The following is a 19,634-nucleotide window of genomic DNA, read 5'->3' on the forward strand; positions in this document are numbered from 1 at the left end:
CACTTGGTCAGCACAACCGGAGCTATATTTCACTAATAGGGTTTGTCGTAAGCATAAACACTTGAAAATTTTAGCTATGTCATTAATACTGTCAAACCAGAGACATGAGATCTAAAGAATGTTGTATACATGCATATAACTGTACACCATAAACTGGTAAGAATTGAAGGTTACCATGGTGATAATAACCCGTTGGCTGCAGCCTTATGTTGACATTGAGTTGTTGCCGAGTGTGATTGCCTTTATTTCTCAAGCCTGGTAGTTGCATTTTCTTTTAGTTACACTCTATGGTCACCACCAAGTGGTCACATATATTACTGCAACACAAAAATATATCCCAAAACACCACTTTTTGATTTTCCATATGGTGGAAACCAAAAATACAGCTAATAGAGAGCACATGCTGGATGAAAAATTAAGCAAGGGGAAATTTTTCCATGTCTGTTGGTAAATAAACAAAAAAATTAAGTCTCTTTTTACTAACAGCACTCAGAACTTACATGTCTCAAGGCTTATTCGATGAACTAAAAGATCCCAGGTTAAATTAATTATATTTCTGTACCCACTTAAGTTACAGTAGGTTTTCAATAAGACTACTGATGTAGAGGCAAGTCGCTGTAGTTTACAGGTACATGATTTTAACAAAGGCCAACCTGATCTTTGCTGACATTCATTATCAATCCAAAATCAAGTTGTACAGCAGCCAACAGCTGGAATTAATTATTAAAAGTTGTAGTTAACTAATCAACTCCTTCCTGTATTTCAAGAACTACCTGTAAGGATTAAAATATCAGGATCACCAAGTGGTTGCAGTTGCAGAAGTAGGCATAGATTTATTTATTTTTTCTTCTATTACACAGAGAAAAAGACAGCTCCAGCAAAGTTTAAGTTATAATAATGGCGATAAAAGAATTATTGTAAGCATTACTATCCCAGTACTCAAGTTGGCGCCCATTTTGGGAACACATGGATCTGTAGTCTCTGACCTCTCACAGTGTGGTGGATAGCTCTTGGGTGCCACCCAATTCAGTATTAACAGGTGACACCAGTGCGTAATAATGGAGAGTATTTATTCATGTGCCAGAGTAGTCTGTAGGACCGTTGCCTTCACGATAATAAATGATTTGGAAAACATAAAATCACTTCAGATCCCTGCTGAATTTCTTTGCTGCTGGAAAACACAGCTGATAGTAAATTGGCTGCTGTTCGCAGTGGGTATGAAGGGACCAGAAGGACACGGTTATATATATACACGGCTGGAGACACAGCGATAACATTTCATACTTGGCCAGGAGCTGTTTGTCAGCGCCCTCCAGTTGGAAACTTAAAACCAGGCAAAACTGCAAATCAAAGAACAACAGTTTCAGTTTTGGATTAGTTTTTGTTCAGACATCTGTGCCCCCGTCTCTTAATTTCAGTGATCTGGTCGAATCCAGTCTGGGCAAAGCGGACGTCGTGGTGCGAGATAATCGGCAGCCGATATGAGTTAATGAGGCGGAGATGCGGGAGGACCAACTTCGCCTCGACAGGTGGGTCTCCAGTGAGCGAGAGGGGTACAAGACGGAGGAGCAGACAGAATAAAGAGGGCGGAGAAGTGGACAGAAAGTGGACAGGGAAGGAGGTCAATAAAGCAGAGTCACTTCCCATATTTTCGCTATGGAGACGGGACAAAGCGCGCAGATCACCGACATGGTTGGAGAGCACTCCCCGGCACTCTGCGCGCTGGAGCGTGACAGGGACCGGGAGAGGTGCGAGGTGTCCAGCCCTTGCCTGATAGCCAAGCAACGCTCCCTGCGGGTCGTGTACGTCCTGAACGACGGGCTGAAGTCGGTGATGGCGAGCAGCCCGGAGTCCGGAGCGTTGCAGTGCCTGCAGAGAGCCTGCGACGCGGAGAGCGCGCTGCTCACCACCGTCACATTCGGAAGGCTGGACTTTGGAGAAACATCAGTGCTGGACAGTTTCTACGATGCAGGTGTGTTACAGTCCGGCTGTTTGATCGCTGACATGAGAAAATAATTGTTTTTATGAGCTCTGTGTCACCAGTTTTTATTGCAAATCGAAATGGGCGGCTCCAGATTTTTTCTCTGCAGTACTTAGTTACTTTGGAAACTTATTAGCAAATCCTACAGATATAAACTAAAAAAAGAAAAGAAGCAAAAACAAGAGGGCAAGCAACAGCAGCCTAATATTGTCATAATCATCACCATATAAATAAAGCTATTAAAGCATTACAGTGGCGCACGTTGAACTTTTTAATGTCCCAAAGCAAAAGAGCACATACTGTAAGCCTCGCTTCCACCAACGGGTGCGGGTCGGGACGTTAGGGTGCGGATATGGTTTGTAAAAGGGGTTATACACACTACTCTCAGAGGGTGGAGCTTACCTCCGATTGAGGTGAAAGCATCAATAAGTGCACTTCACGAGCTTAAAATATGGCTGATATCAGGTACTATGGGGAGAAGGTCACTGCTAGTTCCATCATCGGACAGACACTGTCAATCCTACTGACAATCTGACACTATCACTACCTAATTTTATTAGTTAATATAAATTGTGCGGCCTGCATGTACATTTGTGTTTTGAGATACACTGCTCAGGATGCAGAGTTCTCTTTAACACGAACAAATAATAAATATAGTACATAATGTATGAAAAAAATAATATACATTTTTTTCTAAATGATTGCATATTTGGAATAGGTACAACTAAAATAGCTTGTGTGGCAGCACCTTACATTGGCCTTGTTTGAAAACTGAACTATAGAATGAAGTACTTTTAAACTTGACTTTGGTTACATGTGAACTGACTGAAAAATATTAGGTGATGGCTTTTTTTTTTTTTTTTTTTTTTTTAACATTTCAAGCAGGTTTTTTAATATCTGTATCTTTAGATTCAACTCACTATGACCCAACATGAGAAAAACCTGCTGGATGAACTGGAACGTGAGCTTCATAGATTTGGTGATCAGGTGCAGCATCTTCCGGGCTCTTGGGGGCCCGGTGCCCTTTGCTCTGGCCACCCTGGGGGCTGCCGATCTTGGCCCACCAGGGCCTTTGCCCTGTGACCACAGGGGGTTACGGTCGTGGCCCTCCCCTGCCGCCCTCTGGGTGGGTCAGTGTTCGTCTTTGTGGTGCAGTGGCTTGGGTTTGTGTTCTGGGATTGCTACTGACTGCCTGAGTCTCTGGGCTGCCCTAGTCTGCCTCTAGCCTCCGTAGAGGCCTAGTTGCATTTGTATGATCACACTCGTCTCTGATCACTCCTCATACCTCATACTTCCTTCCTCATGCTGACACAGTCACTGAGTTGTGCAGTGGGTTTACACACCAAGAGGCGTTTAGTCATTTTTTGTGTGTGTTTCTGCTACTTTGGTTGTTGTTGTAATACATGCTCGTTTATACATGCTTGCTAGTTTAGTTTTTTTCTATTATTTATTTTTTGTTTTTATTTTGTTGTTGTTTTGGTTTTTCATTTATTTGAGGAGGTCCTGATGATTGTCAGCTTTGCTTTCTTGTAAAAGCCGTAGGAAATGATCTGTTCTCACTATTCTCCTATTTTCTGTCCCGTCCGGTCAGGTCCAGCAAGATTATGTAAATTACATAATCCATAATTCCATAAATAAAATTTAAAAAAGTATTATATATATATTTCCCACAATTCTGTTATTCTGTTGAGCTCCATCCACACCTGAAAGACATTAGGAATAGACAAACATCATATTTTAGGAAAAGTAATACTGTGGCTGGATTTCCACCATGAATATCTGTATCATATATATCTCAATACTGGAAAAAGAAAAAATATATAAACATGTACTTAAATATCTGATCTTCAGTTAAAAGAGCAGGCCAGTGTACAAACTCAGGTTCAAACTCTACCACCTCTTTTCGTCTCAGTGCAAACGTCATCTTTTGTTTTATAAGCTGCCTATTTGGTGTTCTCTTCTGCATTTCATTAAGCAAATCTTTGCCGGTATCTTCCAGAGCTGTTAGATTACATGCTTCTAGAAGGTTCAGCAGGAAGTTTAGTTCACCTTTCTTCACCCTCTTAAAGTTCTTGTTTGCTGGTTTTCCTACTGCTGCTTGTTCTCCACGTTTTCCTGCATTTATTGCAACAACAAGGCATTCTGATCTTTTTTTCTTTGTTCTGTAATTTGCCATTTTGTATTTCAGACTATTTTTCCAACTACTACAGCATGAGCTTGAGGGTTGTTTGGTTATCAGTGTTAGTGCAACACTTTCAAACTGAGCATATGATGTGTAGCTAAACATGCTTTCAGCCAGTCTCTCGTGTTTCAGCTCCTGTGATACTTTCAGGAGCGTGCCATCTAGAAGACACAGCCAATTTCCTCGTCTAAGTCTGTGCTCAACTTTAACTGAAAAGTTTGCAAAGCCAACCAAGGTTAAAAAAATTCCGGCCTGAGATGATGCTGAGAGGATTTTCGTGTCTGCTGAACTGTGTGTGTCACTCTGGATTCCATGAGATGAGGAAACACTTACCAGATTAAGTGTTTTTATTGGAGCTCATGAATATCTATTAGCTTGTATAGTTCATAACTAAATTCTGTATCTTTGAACTGCAGACAGAAATTGTAATTAGGTCCCAATTTTGTTGTAAGTTTACTGATCAAATCCTCCACTGTAGCAGACCTTGTATCCAGGATGACCTTTCTTATATCCGACTCAATGACAAAGGTCACATGTGCTAACATCTTGGGAATAAAAACAGCAATTATTTCATTTAAAATATACATGTCCTCAAAAATAATTGGTTGCTGAGCCACTGCAAGGAAAGTTACAAAATACAAATCTTTATGCCAACATTTTCTGGTGCTTCGTAGCCGGTGTCAGAGCTACAAATCGGAAGCTGTCACGCTATTCCCAGTAGCGCACTTAAGGAACGCATGGTCCAGAAATCTATGAGTGGGCCAAAGGCCGTGATCAGGTGATGATAATGCTCAATAAAGTGAACTTAATCTAAAATCAGGACATGTAGCCTGCAGCAGTTCCCTGTGTTCTTGCACTTTGCTATCAAGGAAGTGAACTGACTCATCAGTTTGTCTGGTTGCAACAGCCAACTCACAAAACAATATTTTTGTTGAATATGTACATTGAGAATGAACATTTTCCCTGCATTTTTTTCTTCCAGTATTTCATGGCCAATGAGTAGTGTAAGCAGTCTAATTAAAGTCCAGTTTTCTTGGCCATTTCCACCTATGGTCCGTTTGATAGAAAAGCCCGGGCAATAAGCTGAGGCTTGTCATTTTGTTGTGAAAAGAAGATGCGAAGGACTTGATAGCATGATTCAGTGTATCTAAAGTATTTCTTTAAAATCAGGTATGAAATACAGTGATAACATTGCAGGAAAAGGAACATACACAACAGTAGATATTGTTTCTCTATTAAAGATGCACTACTTAACTTTTGTCATTTTCTCAGTGCCCCCTATCGACGGCTAATTCAGCATCCATCTTGCATCCTACCTGTGCTGTGAGCTCTTTCCTGACAGTAAAAAACAGTCTTATGTTGACACCCAATTTCCACCAGGTGTGTGTGCATCTTGTTACGGCTGTGCCGTGATTTATGTTCTGATTTCCGTGGCGTGTCAATCCACTTCATGAATGTCAGGTGCGGAGCGCCCACGACATAGCAGGATCAGTGAGATCACAAAAAAACAGGAGAAGTGGAGAATCTTGTGATTCTCCACTTCCAGGATAAACGTCTTGTCGTCCATGAAACATTGTGGCTCCCTGACTGGTTAATGATGTAATGTTTACACTGTTCAGCAAATCTGCACAGGGGCTTTTATTTTGAAAATGACTGGAAGCTTTTACACTGTTTTGTGTCTGATTTCCTGTCTGCCCCCATCTGAACTGCTGAGTTTGACATGTTCTGAATGTGTGTTTCGTCAAAAATAGATTGCTGTGTATGTTTAGCAGAGAGCTGCAACAAGATGCTTCTGGGATGCTTCTGACACGCACTGAGCAACACCCGGTGTGAACCAAACCATTGATCAAAACGAAGGCGAAACGTTGTGGAGGTCACGACTCACATGCACCGGGTGGACATTAGGGTTGCCTTGTTATCTCTTGTTCTTTCTCTGGTGCTCTTTTGTTTCCTCTATTCTTCTGATAATGTCTTCTAGCGCTTCTTTGCTGAATCATCCACGGTGCTTGTTTAAAAATATAATAGGCACATATCTAAGTTAAAAAAATATTAAATATGTAAAAAAATATAAGAACACCTCTATATTTACAGAAAATAAGAAGAAATCACAGCACACAGAGTAATATTTACAGGGTGGGTAAAGTGCATCCTAGAGGTTTGTTTATATGTGTGTGTGTGTGTGTGTGTGTGTGTGTGTGTGTGTGTGTGTGTGTGTGTGTGTGTGTGTGTGAATGTGTGTGTGTGTGTGTGTATGTGTGTGTGAGAAGGTTTGTGGTCTTCCATGTTGTAGACAAAGAGAAAAGAAGGAGGAACAGGAGTTTGTTTACTTCCAGTAGAAGTAAATACGTCATGTCCGCCCCGTCCCATCAGAACCTTTCCCAACCCCCAGATCTTTAAATAAAGGTGATTAAATGTGTTTTCCATGTAAATCTCAATTCAGAATTACTATTTCCATGTCAACGGGAAGGAGAATACTTTAATTCTGAATTATTCACTTCTGAATAATTAATTCAGAATAAAAAAACCACCATGTAATCGTGGCCATTGTGTGTGGCTGTGGAGGGTTGGGTGCATGTGTGCGAGTACTCTGGTGGTGGAGGTGGTTGTAAGTGTTGAACTAGAGGGAGTGCTATTGCTTTCACAGTTCTGGAGAAGAAGCTGTCTCTGAGGCCCCGTTTACAACTCTGAGACATTAAGTGTTGTAAAGGTTTTGTTGCGTTCTGGCCTGTTGTTTACATGGTAACAGTGGAGTGGAGTTTTGGGTGGGTAAAACCGCAAAGGCCTCCAGGCTGAAATTCTCAACACGAGAATCCGGTGTAAAGTGTAGTTAGTGTAAACTGGAAGTGGAACAATTACGTATTTCACTTCATCTTGCACTTGCGCACTCAGCCCCTGCTTAACCCGCGAAATGCACAGCAACAGCAATGGCAGCAGTGGTGGTCTGATGAGGATGCTGTACCCACCTGGGTGTGTCATTTCAAAGTTACTGCCCACTAGAGGCCTGGCATGCTCACTATATTGTTTCTTGTCCTCTTTGTGTTTTCTCCTGCATGGATACAGTTTTCATTCCACTGTTGTGTAAATGCTTTTTTTTTTTTTTTTCCAAAAACAAAGGAAAAATATTTACGTTTTACAAAGAAACAGTGTTGTGTAAAAATGAGTCTTTTTGTAGTGGTTTTAATGTTCCTGTACCACTTTCCTGATGAAAAGGGTTGCCCCAGTGGGTGGGGTTGGCTGCAATACGTCTGGCTCTCTTCTGGACTCGGGAGGTGTAGCTGGAGTCCAGATCTAGTAGACGGCGGCCCACGATCCCCGAACCCCCCTCACCACTTGGGTTAAGTTCCTCTGTTCTGTGCTGTGCAGCTGCCATACCACACCGTCACATTTTACAAGCAGCTGAGAAGACAGTCCTGTCCTCTTCAACTTCCTGAGAAAGAAGAGCCATTGTTGGGCTTCTTCACCAGATGTGAAGTGTTCACAGTCCAGGAGAGGTTTAGAGGAAATGTGGATGCCCAAGAACTTAATGCTGTCCACAGGCTCCACTGCCTCTCCGTATATGCAGAGAGGAGCGTGCTCAGTCTTTCTAGACTGCCTATAATCTACTCTGACTTTCCTTGTCTTGTTGATGTTAGGAACCAGATTGTTCTTGAAAAACCATTTTGTGAGACTCTGGACCTCCTCTCTGAAGTGGGTCTCATCATTGTTGGATATGAGACTCACCATAGTGGCATCGCCTGCATACTTCACAACCATGTTGGTGGGGTGGATGGCAGACCAGTCCTGTGTGAAGAGGATGAAGAGGGCAGGGCTGAGCACACAACCCTGCGGTGTTCCAGTGTTGAGGATCAGTGATGAAGATGTTGACTTCCCTATCCTCACCACCTGGGGCCTGTTGGTGAGGAAGTCCCTGATCCAGGCACAGAGTGATGTTGATAGATCCAGGTTGTGCAGCTTCAGGGCCAGCATGTCCGGGAGAACAGTGTTAAAGTCTGAGCTGAAGTCCACAACAACATCCTAACATAAGTGTTTGGATGCTGCAGGTGAGTCAGGGTGGTGTGAAGTGCTATGGAGACAACATCCTCCGTAGAACAGCTCTCCCTGCAGGCGAATTGCCAAGATAAGCTGCTCTCCTTTCTGTAGTTGATAAGAAGCCATCCTTTCCACACAACCTTGTTATGACATTATTCTGGCAACCTGTCTCCTAGTTTAATCATCAACATTTGTGTGTTGTTTCAGAATATCCCTGACTGAATTATGCAACAGTGGCTGGGACAGTTCACATGTCCTTAAGGGCTGCTGTATGATGTCTTGAACAGAACTTTCTAGAACATGAAGGATTGTTTGCATCTTCAAAAAAAAAAGTGATGCAATCTTGTGCTCCAACAGATTCTTGATATCATGAAGCTCTTCAGTGCTGAAATCATCACTCTCCTCATTAGGAGTGCTTGGAGACATAAACTCCAATAGGATTATTTTGTTGGATAAATTACCAGCATCCATTTCTAGCTTGAACATCCTCCATTTATTTGATCTGTACCATTTGTTTCTATAAGAAAATTCTATGAAAGTTAAAGTCTTTATATGGATGCTGGATCCTGTGATTAACTTTTTAAATGTGCACTGTGCATGAGTGAAAAAAAAAAGTCACAAAGCTGACAGTTAAAATGATCATTAAAATTTGAATTTCTGGCCTTTCGATGATTCTTGGACAAGTGGACTTTAAGAGCATTTATCGCAGTGGTTCCCAAAGTTTTGTTGTTGGGCCCCCTCTGGTTTATACGGAAAATTCTGCGCCCCTAACCCCAACCCCACCTTTGAACACACACACACCTCAACCAGACACACATATTTTGTTTGCAAACTTCTGTACGGTTTATTTCACACATCAACCTTTTTTAAACAGTTGAAGAAATAAAAGTATACTGCAGTAAATTATAGGCTGCAACAAAATAAACTACGACAAAATTTAAATATCAAAACAACAATCCACCTTTACAGTGAGATTATTTCAAGTGCAACATTTTCTTTTTTACTGTTTAACAGTATTCTTTGCTGTCGGTGTAATATCAAGCAGTGTAACAGTGTAGTTATGTTCAGTGTAACAGGTTTCTATTTTTTACACTATAAATATTCAACATTCATATAAATACATTTGTCAAAAATTGCCTCTCTGTGCAAAATGGGTTTGAAAACATGAATGACTCCCTGAGAGGTAAAATAAATAAATAAATAAAAAAAAAATAAAAATAAAGGTTTGTTGTGCAAAAATTACACCTTTAATCCACCAATATTTTTTGTGACTGGTATGAGCCTGCTTGTTGCTGCCAGTCTTCTTAAATATGGGTTGCACCTGTGAGGTGCCACTCTGAGTTCAGCTCATGTATTTTGTCTTGACTGAGGCCACATCAGAAAAACCCATGTCACATAGTTAGGATGTGGCAATAGGAAGAAGGGCCAGGGCTCTCTTAGCCAGCAATGGATAATCTTTCTCCACTCCAATCCAAAATGCAGCTGGTGTCTTCTACTTAAACTGCAGCCTCATTGTTGAGCCTCACTGATGTCATCACCACAGTCAACTACATCACAACACGACCAGTTAAAGCCTGGATTTTTTTCGTCACTGTGCAAGGAAATGGGCTCTGATCACACAACTGTTTTGTTTCACAGCAAGTCCTGATGGCTGTCACATGGCCTGTACGGTAACTGGCTAATGTAATGCCACTTGTAAATGAAAGCTGCTTCATGTCTTCCTTCCCAGTTATTATAAATATAGGTCCTATATCAGCTTTGACAATATGTCCAAAGCATTAGGAAACTAGATGCTCTCAGAGAGCGCAGACTTTTACCAAGCCACTGCAATTTGTATTTGCCAATGATTGTGGGCATTATTTTTGAAGTAGAAGCTCTAATGGCAAATTATCCCCATCTCCCAATAGTAAAGAATCCTTTAAAAAATTCTAAAACAATCCTAAAAAAAATTGTTTCTTGCTCCACTTCTGAGATTTCCTGAAAATATTCATGAAAACCTGTCCAGTTCAGTTCAGTTCCGTTTATTTGCCATTGGCAGAAAAGAAACCACATTGGAAAATAGTTGCAAGGAACTTAAAGTGCACTGTCAACATTTAACAGACAAAACAAAACATACGAAACACAAGCCTAAAAATACAACACATGGACACATACTACTAAGAAACAATAAAAACACTATAAATAAATGGCAATACAAGAAGTAACTAAAACAGTAAAGTGCATTTCTGAGGTATTTCAAAGTGCACTGTTCAAAGTCACGACAGCTTGTGGAAAAAAAAAAACTTTTAGTATGACGAGATGTAGTGCATTTAATAGCGCAATATCGTTTCCCTGAGGGCAAGAGATCTTTAGCAGGGTGGCCAGAGGGATCACTGATGGTCTGCAAAGCTCTTTGTTAAGAGTCTAGATTTGTAAATGTCCTCCAGGACTGGTAGGTCACAGCCTATCGTCCTGTGAGCAGAGCGAACCACTCTGTTTAAAGTTTTCTTTTCTTTCACAGTGAAATTGCCAAACCACACAGTGACAGAGCTGGTAAGAAGACTTTCGATACTACACTGATAAAACTTTAAATGAATAGTTTTGCTTTGAGTGAATTTTTTTAATTTCCTTAAAAAGAAGAGACGCTGGCGAGCCTTTTTAGCAATGTTACTAGTGTTTGACTGCCAGCTCAGATCTTTGGAGAGAGTGACACCCAAAAACTTAGATAATCTTTAAATTGTGTTGCTAAGAGACAATCCAGCGCCGCCAAAACACATGACGTGGTAAATCTATGCAAATTGGACAATGGCAGTTATAGAGTAACATGTATCCCTACTCACAGTGTGTACAGTCAGTAATAAATAATTTTACTGCTGACAAACACACACTGTCTGCAAAACACAGGGCTTTTATTGTTACTGCAGGTGCAAAAGTTTGTGTAAAGGTTGCAGGCTTCACTGTGCATGAAGGACTCTGACCCTTTACTTGAGTAAAAGTACCATTTAAGAAAAACATCATCACTCACTCATTTTTATTCCCAGCTCACTACATACTGACACTTGGTCAAGAGCTTTGTGTTGAAAATCAGCCCAGCAGAATTTAGCCCTTCAGAATTTTACCAGGAACTATTTTTAACACAGATGTTATAAACCACAGGCTCATACTGATTGTTTTAGTCATATATGTCTCTAGTATCAGGGAGATATTAAATATGCATAATGAAAACTGTTTTCAAATATTCCAGCCACTTTTATCTGTCATACAAAAACTTTTAAATACACATGAGATGCTACAATCAGCTGACATTATCCTATTTACTGATCATATTACTGCTGTCAATAAGCTAAATGCCAGTCAGTATTGATTTTAGTCCGATATATTTGCACATCCCTCATAAAATTTCAACATGAAGAGCTGTAAAATAAATGGGCTGTAAGAAGTGCATTTTATTCCTGTTTGAGCAATGATTGACTATTTTACTGGGACATCCAGTATGTCACTGCTTCGTTTTACTTATTTAGAGAAGACAGTGTGAAAATGTGGGTTTAAAACGAAAGAGAAATTCCTATTTGATTCTCATCCCCTCACAGTTTTGTTTAAAACCTGAAAAACAAGTCTTTACTGGCTCAGTGACACTGCCGGGAAGGTTTTGCTACATGAATGGATTTAAATCCTCAAGATTGTCTTCTCTTACTGTACATTCATCTTAAACTGAACTTGTCAACACATCTAAAAGAAATCAGCATCTCTCTAACATGATGATACAAACTGTATTTGTTTGCTAACTTTACTGTCTTCTGTTGCCACCACCTATAACTGGGTGACCCTGTGTAACCCCAGAATGGAAAGTCATCTCTGTTTCACAGTTAGTTTTCATTCATGTTATTCATCATTCTGTCTTCATCATGAAAACCAGACACTCTTTACAGCTCCTTCTTGGATCAGGGCAGCGAAATCAGAGCTGCTCTGTGGAGCTTTTTAATTGCCAGTTATTTATACCACGTGCTGTTGTCTACACCTCTGTTGCAGACAACATGGGTACAGCTGGAAGGTTTAGTTATAAAATCTGCAGGGCTGGTGGGATCATCTTAAGCAAATGAAGCCAAAACACAAAGATAATCTGAGTCAAATGAGTCATGAGAAAGTCAGTTGAAATTAAACTTGCCAGAACAGGTGAAACACAAACATATCTAGCAACAAATTTCTTTCTAAGTAATCCCACATAACCACTCAGTCACCTTTTATGCTTTAATTCCGTCTGAGACATGATCCTGTCATGACATGTAAAAAAATAAAAGCTTTTGTATTAGCAAGTTTTGAATAAGCATGACTTTACTGATATATGTCGACAAAGCCCGGATGGATTTCCATAAAAGGTTTACAGCTACAGCTGCATCATTCCAAAGAGATATTTATATTAATCCTGAAAGTGTTTTTTTTAATTAGGCAAGTCAAGTGAAGCTTTTTTCATTTGTGCTTTGTGTCATCTTGATTTATTCTTCACCAGTAACATATAAACTGATTTTTACACATCTTAAATCTCACGAGTTTTCTCTTTTTACTATGACTCCAAAAGTAATCAAATAGATCTTGTGGTTACAGAAATGTACTCATTTCATTATGGTTGTGGCCTAAAAGATACACACAAGGCTCACAGGATTAAAATAGGTGTGTTATATTCCAGATCTCATGTTACTCAGTTTAAAGTATGTGTGGAGTAAGACGCTGAAATTGTGCAGGTAAATGTGCTTGTAGTGGTGGGCCTGGCTCTAGCTCAGCTGTAGGGAGGAAAGGTGAAGCTTTGCTTCAGGTAGCAGCGGCAGGTGAGGTAGCTTGGTGCGACTGTACTGCATGTCTAGTCATGATCTGTATTTATCTGCAGCAGCATGCTCAGACCCAGAAGAAGAGCTGAGAGCAGACACTCTTCCTCTCATATGTTATAATAAATATGCTGTTGCTGGGTGACACTGCTAAAGTGCTTGCTTATCTTTAAGATTTACTTTGAATGTTCACCAAAATTAGATAAACATTGTTTAAACGCTCTTTTTATATGAGACAATGGTTGGTGAAACATCTGAGTAGCTTACTGTTAGATGTGCTCCGTTGAGCCACGGTTCTTTCAGACAGAGTTTAAAGTAATTCTTTAAATTTTCCTTTTGTGGATGTCCACTACAGTTCCTTTCTTTTTGCCTTGTTTGTTATCTGTTGGGACTACTACTACTTCTCTCAAACTAAAATCATTTGGGGTGGCATGGCTCAGTGGGTAGAGTGGGGTTTGATCCCGGCCCAGAGAGCTCTTGTCGAGGTGTCCCTGAGTAAGACACCGAACCCCAAATTGCTCCTGGTGGGTCGTGGTTGAGCGCCTTGCATGGCAGCTTCTGCCATCAGTGTGTGAATGTGTGAATGTGACGTACATGTAAAGCATTTTGGATAAAAGCGCTATATAAGTACAGACCAGACCATTTACCATAATTAACACAGCCTGAAATTAAACAAGCCAAAGTATTAACATTTCAAGAGAGATTGTCCTGTGGAAACAAAGAACAACTATGGAAATTACAAATCTGTTGCCAACCCATTCAGTCAGTGCATATACTGTATATTTGAACTGAAAGAGGAAACTTTACCTGCTGTTAGGAGCTAAGAAATATCAGTGCATTGCCACTGTTATTGGGATTCTTCCTCTGACAGTCATGAACGGTCACAGATATTTTAATGCACTAACTTTTACCTGTTGGTGATGGCACAATCAACAGGATTCACTCATTCTTCAGAAAATATAAGTCCCATTAGTCTTGTAGAAATGAAACAGTTTTAGACATTTCTCTCAGCACTGAGATGATACTGTAGTTAAAACATGTCTGCTTTAATAACAAAAAATAGTACTTTTTGTCCACTGTCTGGACAAGCTGAGTGAACCATTACTGGCAGAGTGGGTGTTTGTAATTATTGCCTGTAGATGAAGGCTTCCTGAGAAGAAAGATGTGGTTCATCTTGGCTTCATCATCAAATCATTTAGAACGCTGCAGGCGCTGCCATTTCCTGGAATGCAAAACTTCCAGTTCCAGGAAGGATTTTCTTCATTTTAATTCTTTTTTTATAAAGCAGGTCTAGAAACAGGGACTTATAAAGCAAGCTGCTGGAAGCTGCTTGTGCTTTTAGAGATTTAAACTATCATTTTGTAATTTTAAACTTTCAGGTCTTCACTTGAGCTCAGAGGCTTAAATCTCAGTTCAGGTGTCCTTTCTTAAAATGTTAAATGTCATGTTGCTAACATTGCTTCCTCTATCCAGACATTGCTGTTGTGGACATGAGCGATGTGTTTCGGCAGCCCTCCTTGTTTTACCACTTGGGTGTGAGGGAGAGCTTCGACATGGCCAACAACGTCATCCTATACCATGACATGGACCCCGACACAGCCCAGTCACTAAAGGTAAACAGACACACCTCTTTGACTCAGCCATTGGTGTAATCAGAGTTTAGAGATGCCATTCCTTCACACAGCCTGAGAACAAAGTGATCCACTAAGTTATTTACAGACGTGTGTGCAGTACAGGCAGTTCTGCTGACAGTTTAAAATACACTGTGTCGCTATAAGTTACAGCCTTGAAACACATATTTCTTTTGTTTTTCTGCTTTTTCAGGACATGGTGGCACAGAAAAACACTGTAAGTTTCTGTTTGTGTGTTTTTGTGTGTGTGTTTCACAAAGATTTATGTGTGAGTGCACTGTCCTCTACTGTTTCTAGGAATATCCGTGACAAGTTCTGTCCAGCCTCTCGTGTGAAATGCACTCAGGAATGTGTGTCTACATGCTTTCCATTCTCTCTCTCTCTCTTCCTCTTACACACAAACACACATATACTGTCACATATACTGCATAAATGGGCACATGCACTGAAACGTGCATGGTCCTGATATATGATCAGCAGCAAGTTTTCCTGTAATAGAAGAAATGTTTAATATATGTGTGCTGTCTATTTGTGTGTGTGTGTGTGTGTGTTGAGTAGGCTACTCGTCCGACAGCATTAGGCTTTCCCTGGGTTCAGTTGCCTCCAGAATACAGAGGCTCTGGACTACGAAATAAAGTAGGTATAGTTCTTGGCCTGCACCACAGCATGCTGGCAGACTGTGAATACTAATAATCTAGGAACTGAAGCTGGAAAAATGACCTCCCCCATGGGATGTTGTGTGAATGACACATTAAATCCAAATAACAAACACATTCTGTACATGACTGATACATTCTACTTAATGCGTTCCCCATGTTCACTGCATTTAGACCTAGCTAGGCTGTGCAATCACTTCCAGCTAAAACTGTGAATGAAAACAGACATAACCCATTTTGCGATGATCTGGTGCCATGTTTACATGTATTTGTTGCTAGTCATTCAATCAAAGATCTAAAAAATCCTTAATGCACCATCCATTTGACAACAAATTGCAGAAAGACACCAACTGCTGAGCAAAGTGGGGAAAGTGTTTTCACTGCATGTGATAGAAAGAAGCTAGCATAAACCTTTTTAGCAAGCACAATAAAACAAACTCCAAACTAGATTCCAGTCTCCAAACATCCTTTTCTCATAGGATGTGATGGGGGCTCTGTCCTGCTTTGAAAAATGTTTATGTCTGTGTGTTGTGCAACTTAAAAATAAATCTCCTCTCAGCTCAAGGTTGGGTGTGTCTGTCCATGCACTGAAATAAAAAAAATTAAACTTGGATACAGAGATAAAAAATAACGATGAAGATTAAAATGAATTTTTAAAACATCCGATTAGAAGGAATCTGACAGATGTCAACAAATCATCCACCGAAGACGTGTTTACGGTTGAAGTTGGTTCTTTCATTAATGACTCTTGGCAGAACTTTTCCTGATGGGATGTAGACCGGAAGCAGTTGAGCAGGAGCAGCTCCTGGATGAGCCCAAACTCTCCAAACTCCTCTCTTGTTATGAAATCATTTTGAACCCATGCTCTCTTAGCTGTTGCTCGCCTCCTCCTCCTCAGTAAAAGTAATGCCTGGTAGTTGCTGCTTCCAAGTCTGCATCATGTCTTACTTTTTGTTACCTTACAACTGGGACCAAACCTGGAAGATTTTGTCACCCTAAACTATTATAAAATAGCCCGTTTATATAAAACAACATAACAAATTATAGTGTTTTCCTCTTTTAAAAGAAGCAAACATAATGTTTGTGTTCCTCAGATACTAAAGATTGTAAATTACAGGCCAGCAGACTGTAGCAGACTGTCCAAATATTTCAGTAGGTTTAGAGAAGAGAAGAGCTAATATTTGTTTTTCATTTGATCTATTTACTTTTCTATATTTCTACTTGGAGCTAGAAAGAGACAGTGCTGAATGGGGAAAAGGCTTTTGTGCTCCTGTTAGCACACAACCCTGCTTGTTCTAACCTCCTGATAATACCATGATGCTACCAGACAAACTGTGATGTTCTGATCCTCTGCTCATTTATCACCTCTAATCCCTGCACCCTCTATCCCACCTGCCCTCTGCTGTTTTTCCTCTTGGACTCCCTTAACACCTGCTGTCAGTATCCTGTATGTTTGTGTACCTGTTAAGTAAATATATTACATCTGCATCTGCAGGCTTTTAAAATCTTTGCTGGTATTCAGATTTGGTACAGTCCCCCCCCCCCCTTTTTTTTAATAAACAGTACTAAAACTCTGTGTCTCCCTTTCTAGGCATCCAGTGGTAATTACTACTTCATCCCTTACATAGTGACTCCAAACCATGAGTATATGTGCTGTGAGAGTGATGCACAGCGCAGGGCCAGTGAGTACATGCAACCCAGTTGGGACAACTTGTTGGGGCCACTGTGTGTCCCACTGACCGATCGTTTCACCAACCTGCTGAAGGATATCCATGTTACATCCTGGTGAGAGAGAATAAAAAACACTAAGATTTCTGATTTATTTATTTATTAGTTTACTGTAAAATTTTGGAAGTTTAATCTGTGGGAAAACGTTAGAATCAAATTTCTCTCTCCTTGTTGCAATCAAAATAATATTTCTTCTTTACTTCCCAAAGCATTTCTTTCAACCCAGTTTTTACTGCACCATCTTTCTGCAGTGCCTCTTTTAAGGACACCCTGCTCAATGATATCAGAAAGGCCAGGGAGAAATACCAAGGAGAGGAGCTGGCCAAGGAGCTTTCCCGTATCAAGCTTCGAATAGACAACACTGAGGTCTTAACACAGGATATTGTCATGAACCTGCTGTTTTCCTACAGAGACATACAGGTACAACACATCTTTAATTTTTTAACATTTTGTTTGATTACCTTTTTAATGTTATTTAAACTATTCCTGCATCCTTGTATAATGGGAATAATGTAGTTGCATTGTAATGAAGTTAAAAATAATATGTCATCCCTTGTTTTTTATCTAACTAACAGGACTATGATGCAATGGTGAAGCTTGTGCAGACTCTGGAAATGCTGCCAACTTGTGACCTGGCCACTCAGCCCATGATCCAGTTCCACTATGCATTTGCCATTAACAGGTACACAACTGGTGGATTAAAACTCTTCTACTGCCAGAGATTCAGGCTAAAAGGAACTTTACGACTTTAAAAAACAAATGAGCTTTTTGGGCTGTCCTCACTTGTTTTTTTTTTTTTCAGTATGAAGCATTACCCCGCCCCCCAGTCAAAAATATACTATATCACTCATGTCTAGATAGCATATTAATAACATATTAGCTTACTTGAATTTGAAAAATTTAAATGTGTCTAAACTTTGTGACCTCTCTTAGGTACAGTTAATGACATGAACATGTTTTTTATTTTATGACCTAATCTTACATAGTAATTCCCCAATGCAGTTAAAATGTCATCATTTTACTATGATTTATGCATCTGAATGTGTGCAGGAGGAACAGTCCTGGAGACAGAGAGCAGGCTCTCAGAGTGATGCTCCAGGTGCTGCAGTCATGTGAACATCCTGCACCTGACATGTTCTGCCTCTGTGGACGGATCTATAAAGACATTTTCCTTGACTCAGACTGCAAAGACACCATAAACAGAGACAATGCTATACAGTGGTGAGAGCACACATGAATATATGGATCTGTTTTTCTATCTTTTTATTCCCAGTGGTGTTGTCATCTGTGTTTCCTCTTCAACCTGCAGGTACAGGAAGGGCTTTGAGCTGCAGCCCACTCTCTATTCTGGCATCAACCTTGCTGTCCTCCTCATAGTAGCGGGCCAGCAGTTTGAGAGCTCCATTGAGCTACGAAAAATAGGTGACCTTACAAATCCCTTTGATTACTTTTACATTGGCGCACAAGCTAGCACACTATAAAGCTCATTTGTTTCAGTGGATGTGCTTAAATTTGATTTAGAAAAATGGGTTAAATAATGTGTTTTGGGTGGTAGATTTTTGATGATCACAAATAAATATATTTCTGTAGGTGTGAGGTTGAACAGTCTTCTGGGGCGCAAGGGTTCCCTGGAGAAAATGAATAACTACTGGGATGTGGGCCAGTTCTTCACCGTTAGCATGTTAGCTAGTGATATCCCTAAAGCTACTCAAGCTGCTGAGAAGCTCTTTAAACTGAAGCCACCTCTATGGTAAGTTTCACATTACAAAAACATGCATCTGTTATGTCTTCTCTGTACCAAAGATCCCTTAAGTGCCACCTAATTTATTGCAATATGTGACCTAATTCACATCTAAAGTGGTAACTTGATTTAAGAAATGTAAAAACCAAATATCAGTCATAACTGGGGCTCTACATTAACACCTGCAATGATGCAAAACATTTAGTTTTTTTCTTCTGGCAGCTATCACTAAATTTCTCATTAACACTATTCCATGGTGCAGCATACATCCGCTGGCTCTGTGTTTAGCTTTGTGCAGAGCTACGCAGTTTGGTCCTAAAAGTGCCGTAATCCAGCAGGTTTTCCATGTTTCCCTGCTCCAACACACCTGACTCAAATTAATGAGTCATTGTACAAAAATTAATAGGCTATTGTCATGGTGGTGGAGAAGAAGTGGACCCAAAAGCGAACTGAAGAAGCTGGAGGCATGTAAGTACAATAATCCGAGGTTTAATGGAGAATTGGTAACCGATACAGACAAGAACAGGGGGAAAACTACGACAATCTGGCAAAGGGTAACTGAAACCAAGGGGTATATATATTGAGGATAACTAACAGGGAACAGCTGAATGAAGAAGAAACAATCATAGAACACACAAGAGGTGTGGCCTCTATATAATTAAGACAAGAAACCAAAAAACATAAGACTTAGGACAATAGAAACTAAGGAACGGAAAACACCAAAGCAAACCCCTATAAACCGTGACAGCTATTAAATTCTTTTAATTTGATTAAGGTGTGTCAAGAAGCAATTGAAAACCTGGTGGATTGCAGCCCTTGAGGGGCCGAATTGCGTAGCCCTGCTTTAGCGTGTGTGGTGTCATTTTACATGCTAATGTTTGCCTGAA

At 40.2% G+C, this 19,634-nt stretch overlaps 1 protein-coding gene across 1 annotated transcript in view; it reads left to right on the plus strand.

Moving 5' to 3' along the window:
* Window positions 1–1,300: 1,300 nt before the first annotated feature.
* The window catches only part of map3k15 (mitogen-activated protein kinase kinase kinase 15), a 43,754-nt gene continuing 25,420 nt past the window's right edge, over window positions 1,301–19,634 (plus strand). Inside the window, exons 1-9 of the mRNA XM_041967956.1 lie at window positions 1,301–1,972; window positions 14,465–14,604; window positions 14,816–14,839; window positions 16,870–17,063; window positions 17,258–17,426; window positions 17,582–17,688; window positions 18,057–18,227; window positions 18,316–18,428; window positions 18,597–18,756. Coding sequence (XP_041823890.1) covers window positions 1,657–1,972; window positions 14,465–14,604; window positions 14,816–14,839; window positions 16,870–17,063; window positions 17,258–17,426; window positions 17,582–17,688; window positions 18,057–18,227; window positions 18,316–18,428; window positions 18,597–18,756 — 1,394 coding nt within the window. The 5' untranslated portion in view covers window positions 1,301–1,656. The remainder of the gene's footprint in view (window positions 1,973–14,464; window positions 14,605–14,815; window positions 14,840–16,869; window positions 17,064–17,257; window positions 17,427–17,581; window positions 17,689–18,056; window positions 18,228–18,315; window positions 18,429–18,596; window positions 18,757–19,634) is intronic.

This window comes from Melanotaenia boesemani, chromosome 18, assembly GCF_017639745.1.
Source record: "Melanotaenia boesemani isolate fMelBoe1 chromosome 18, fMelBoe1.pri, whole genome shotgun sequence".
NCBI classification, from domain to species: domain Eukaryota; kingdom Metazoa; phylum Chordata; class Actinopteri; order Atheriniformes; family Melanotaeniidae; genus Melanotaenia; species Melanotaenia boesemani.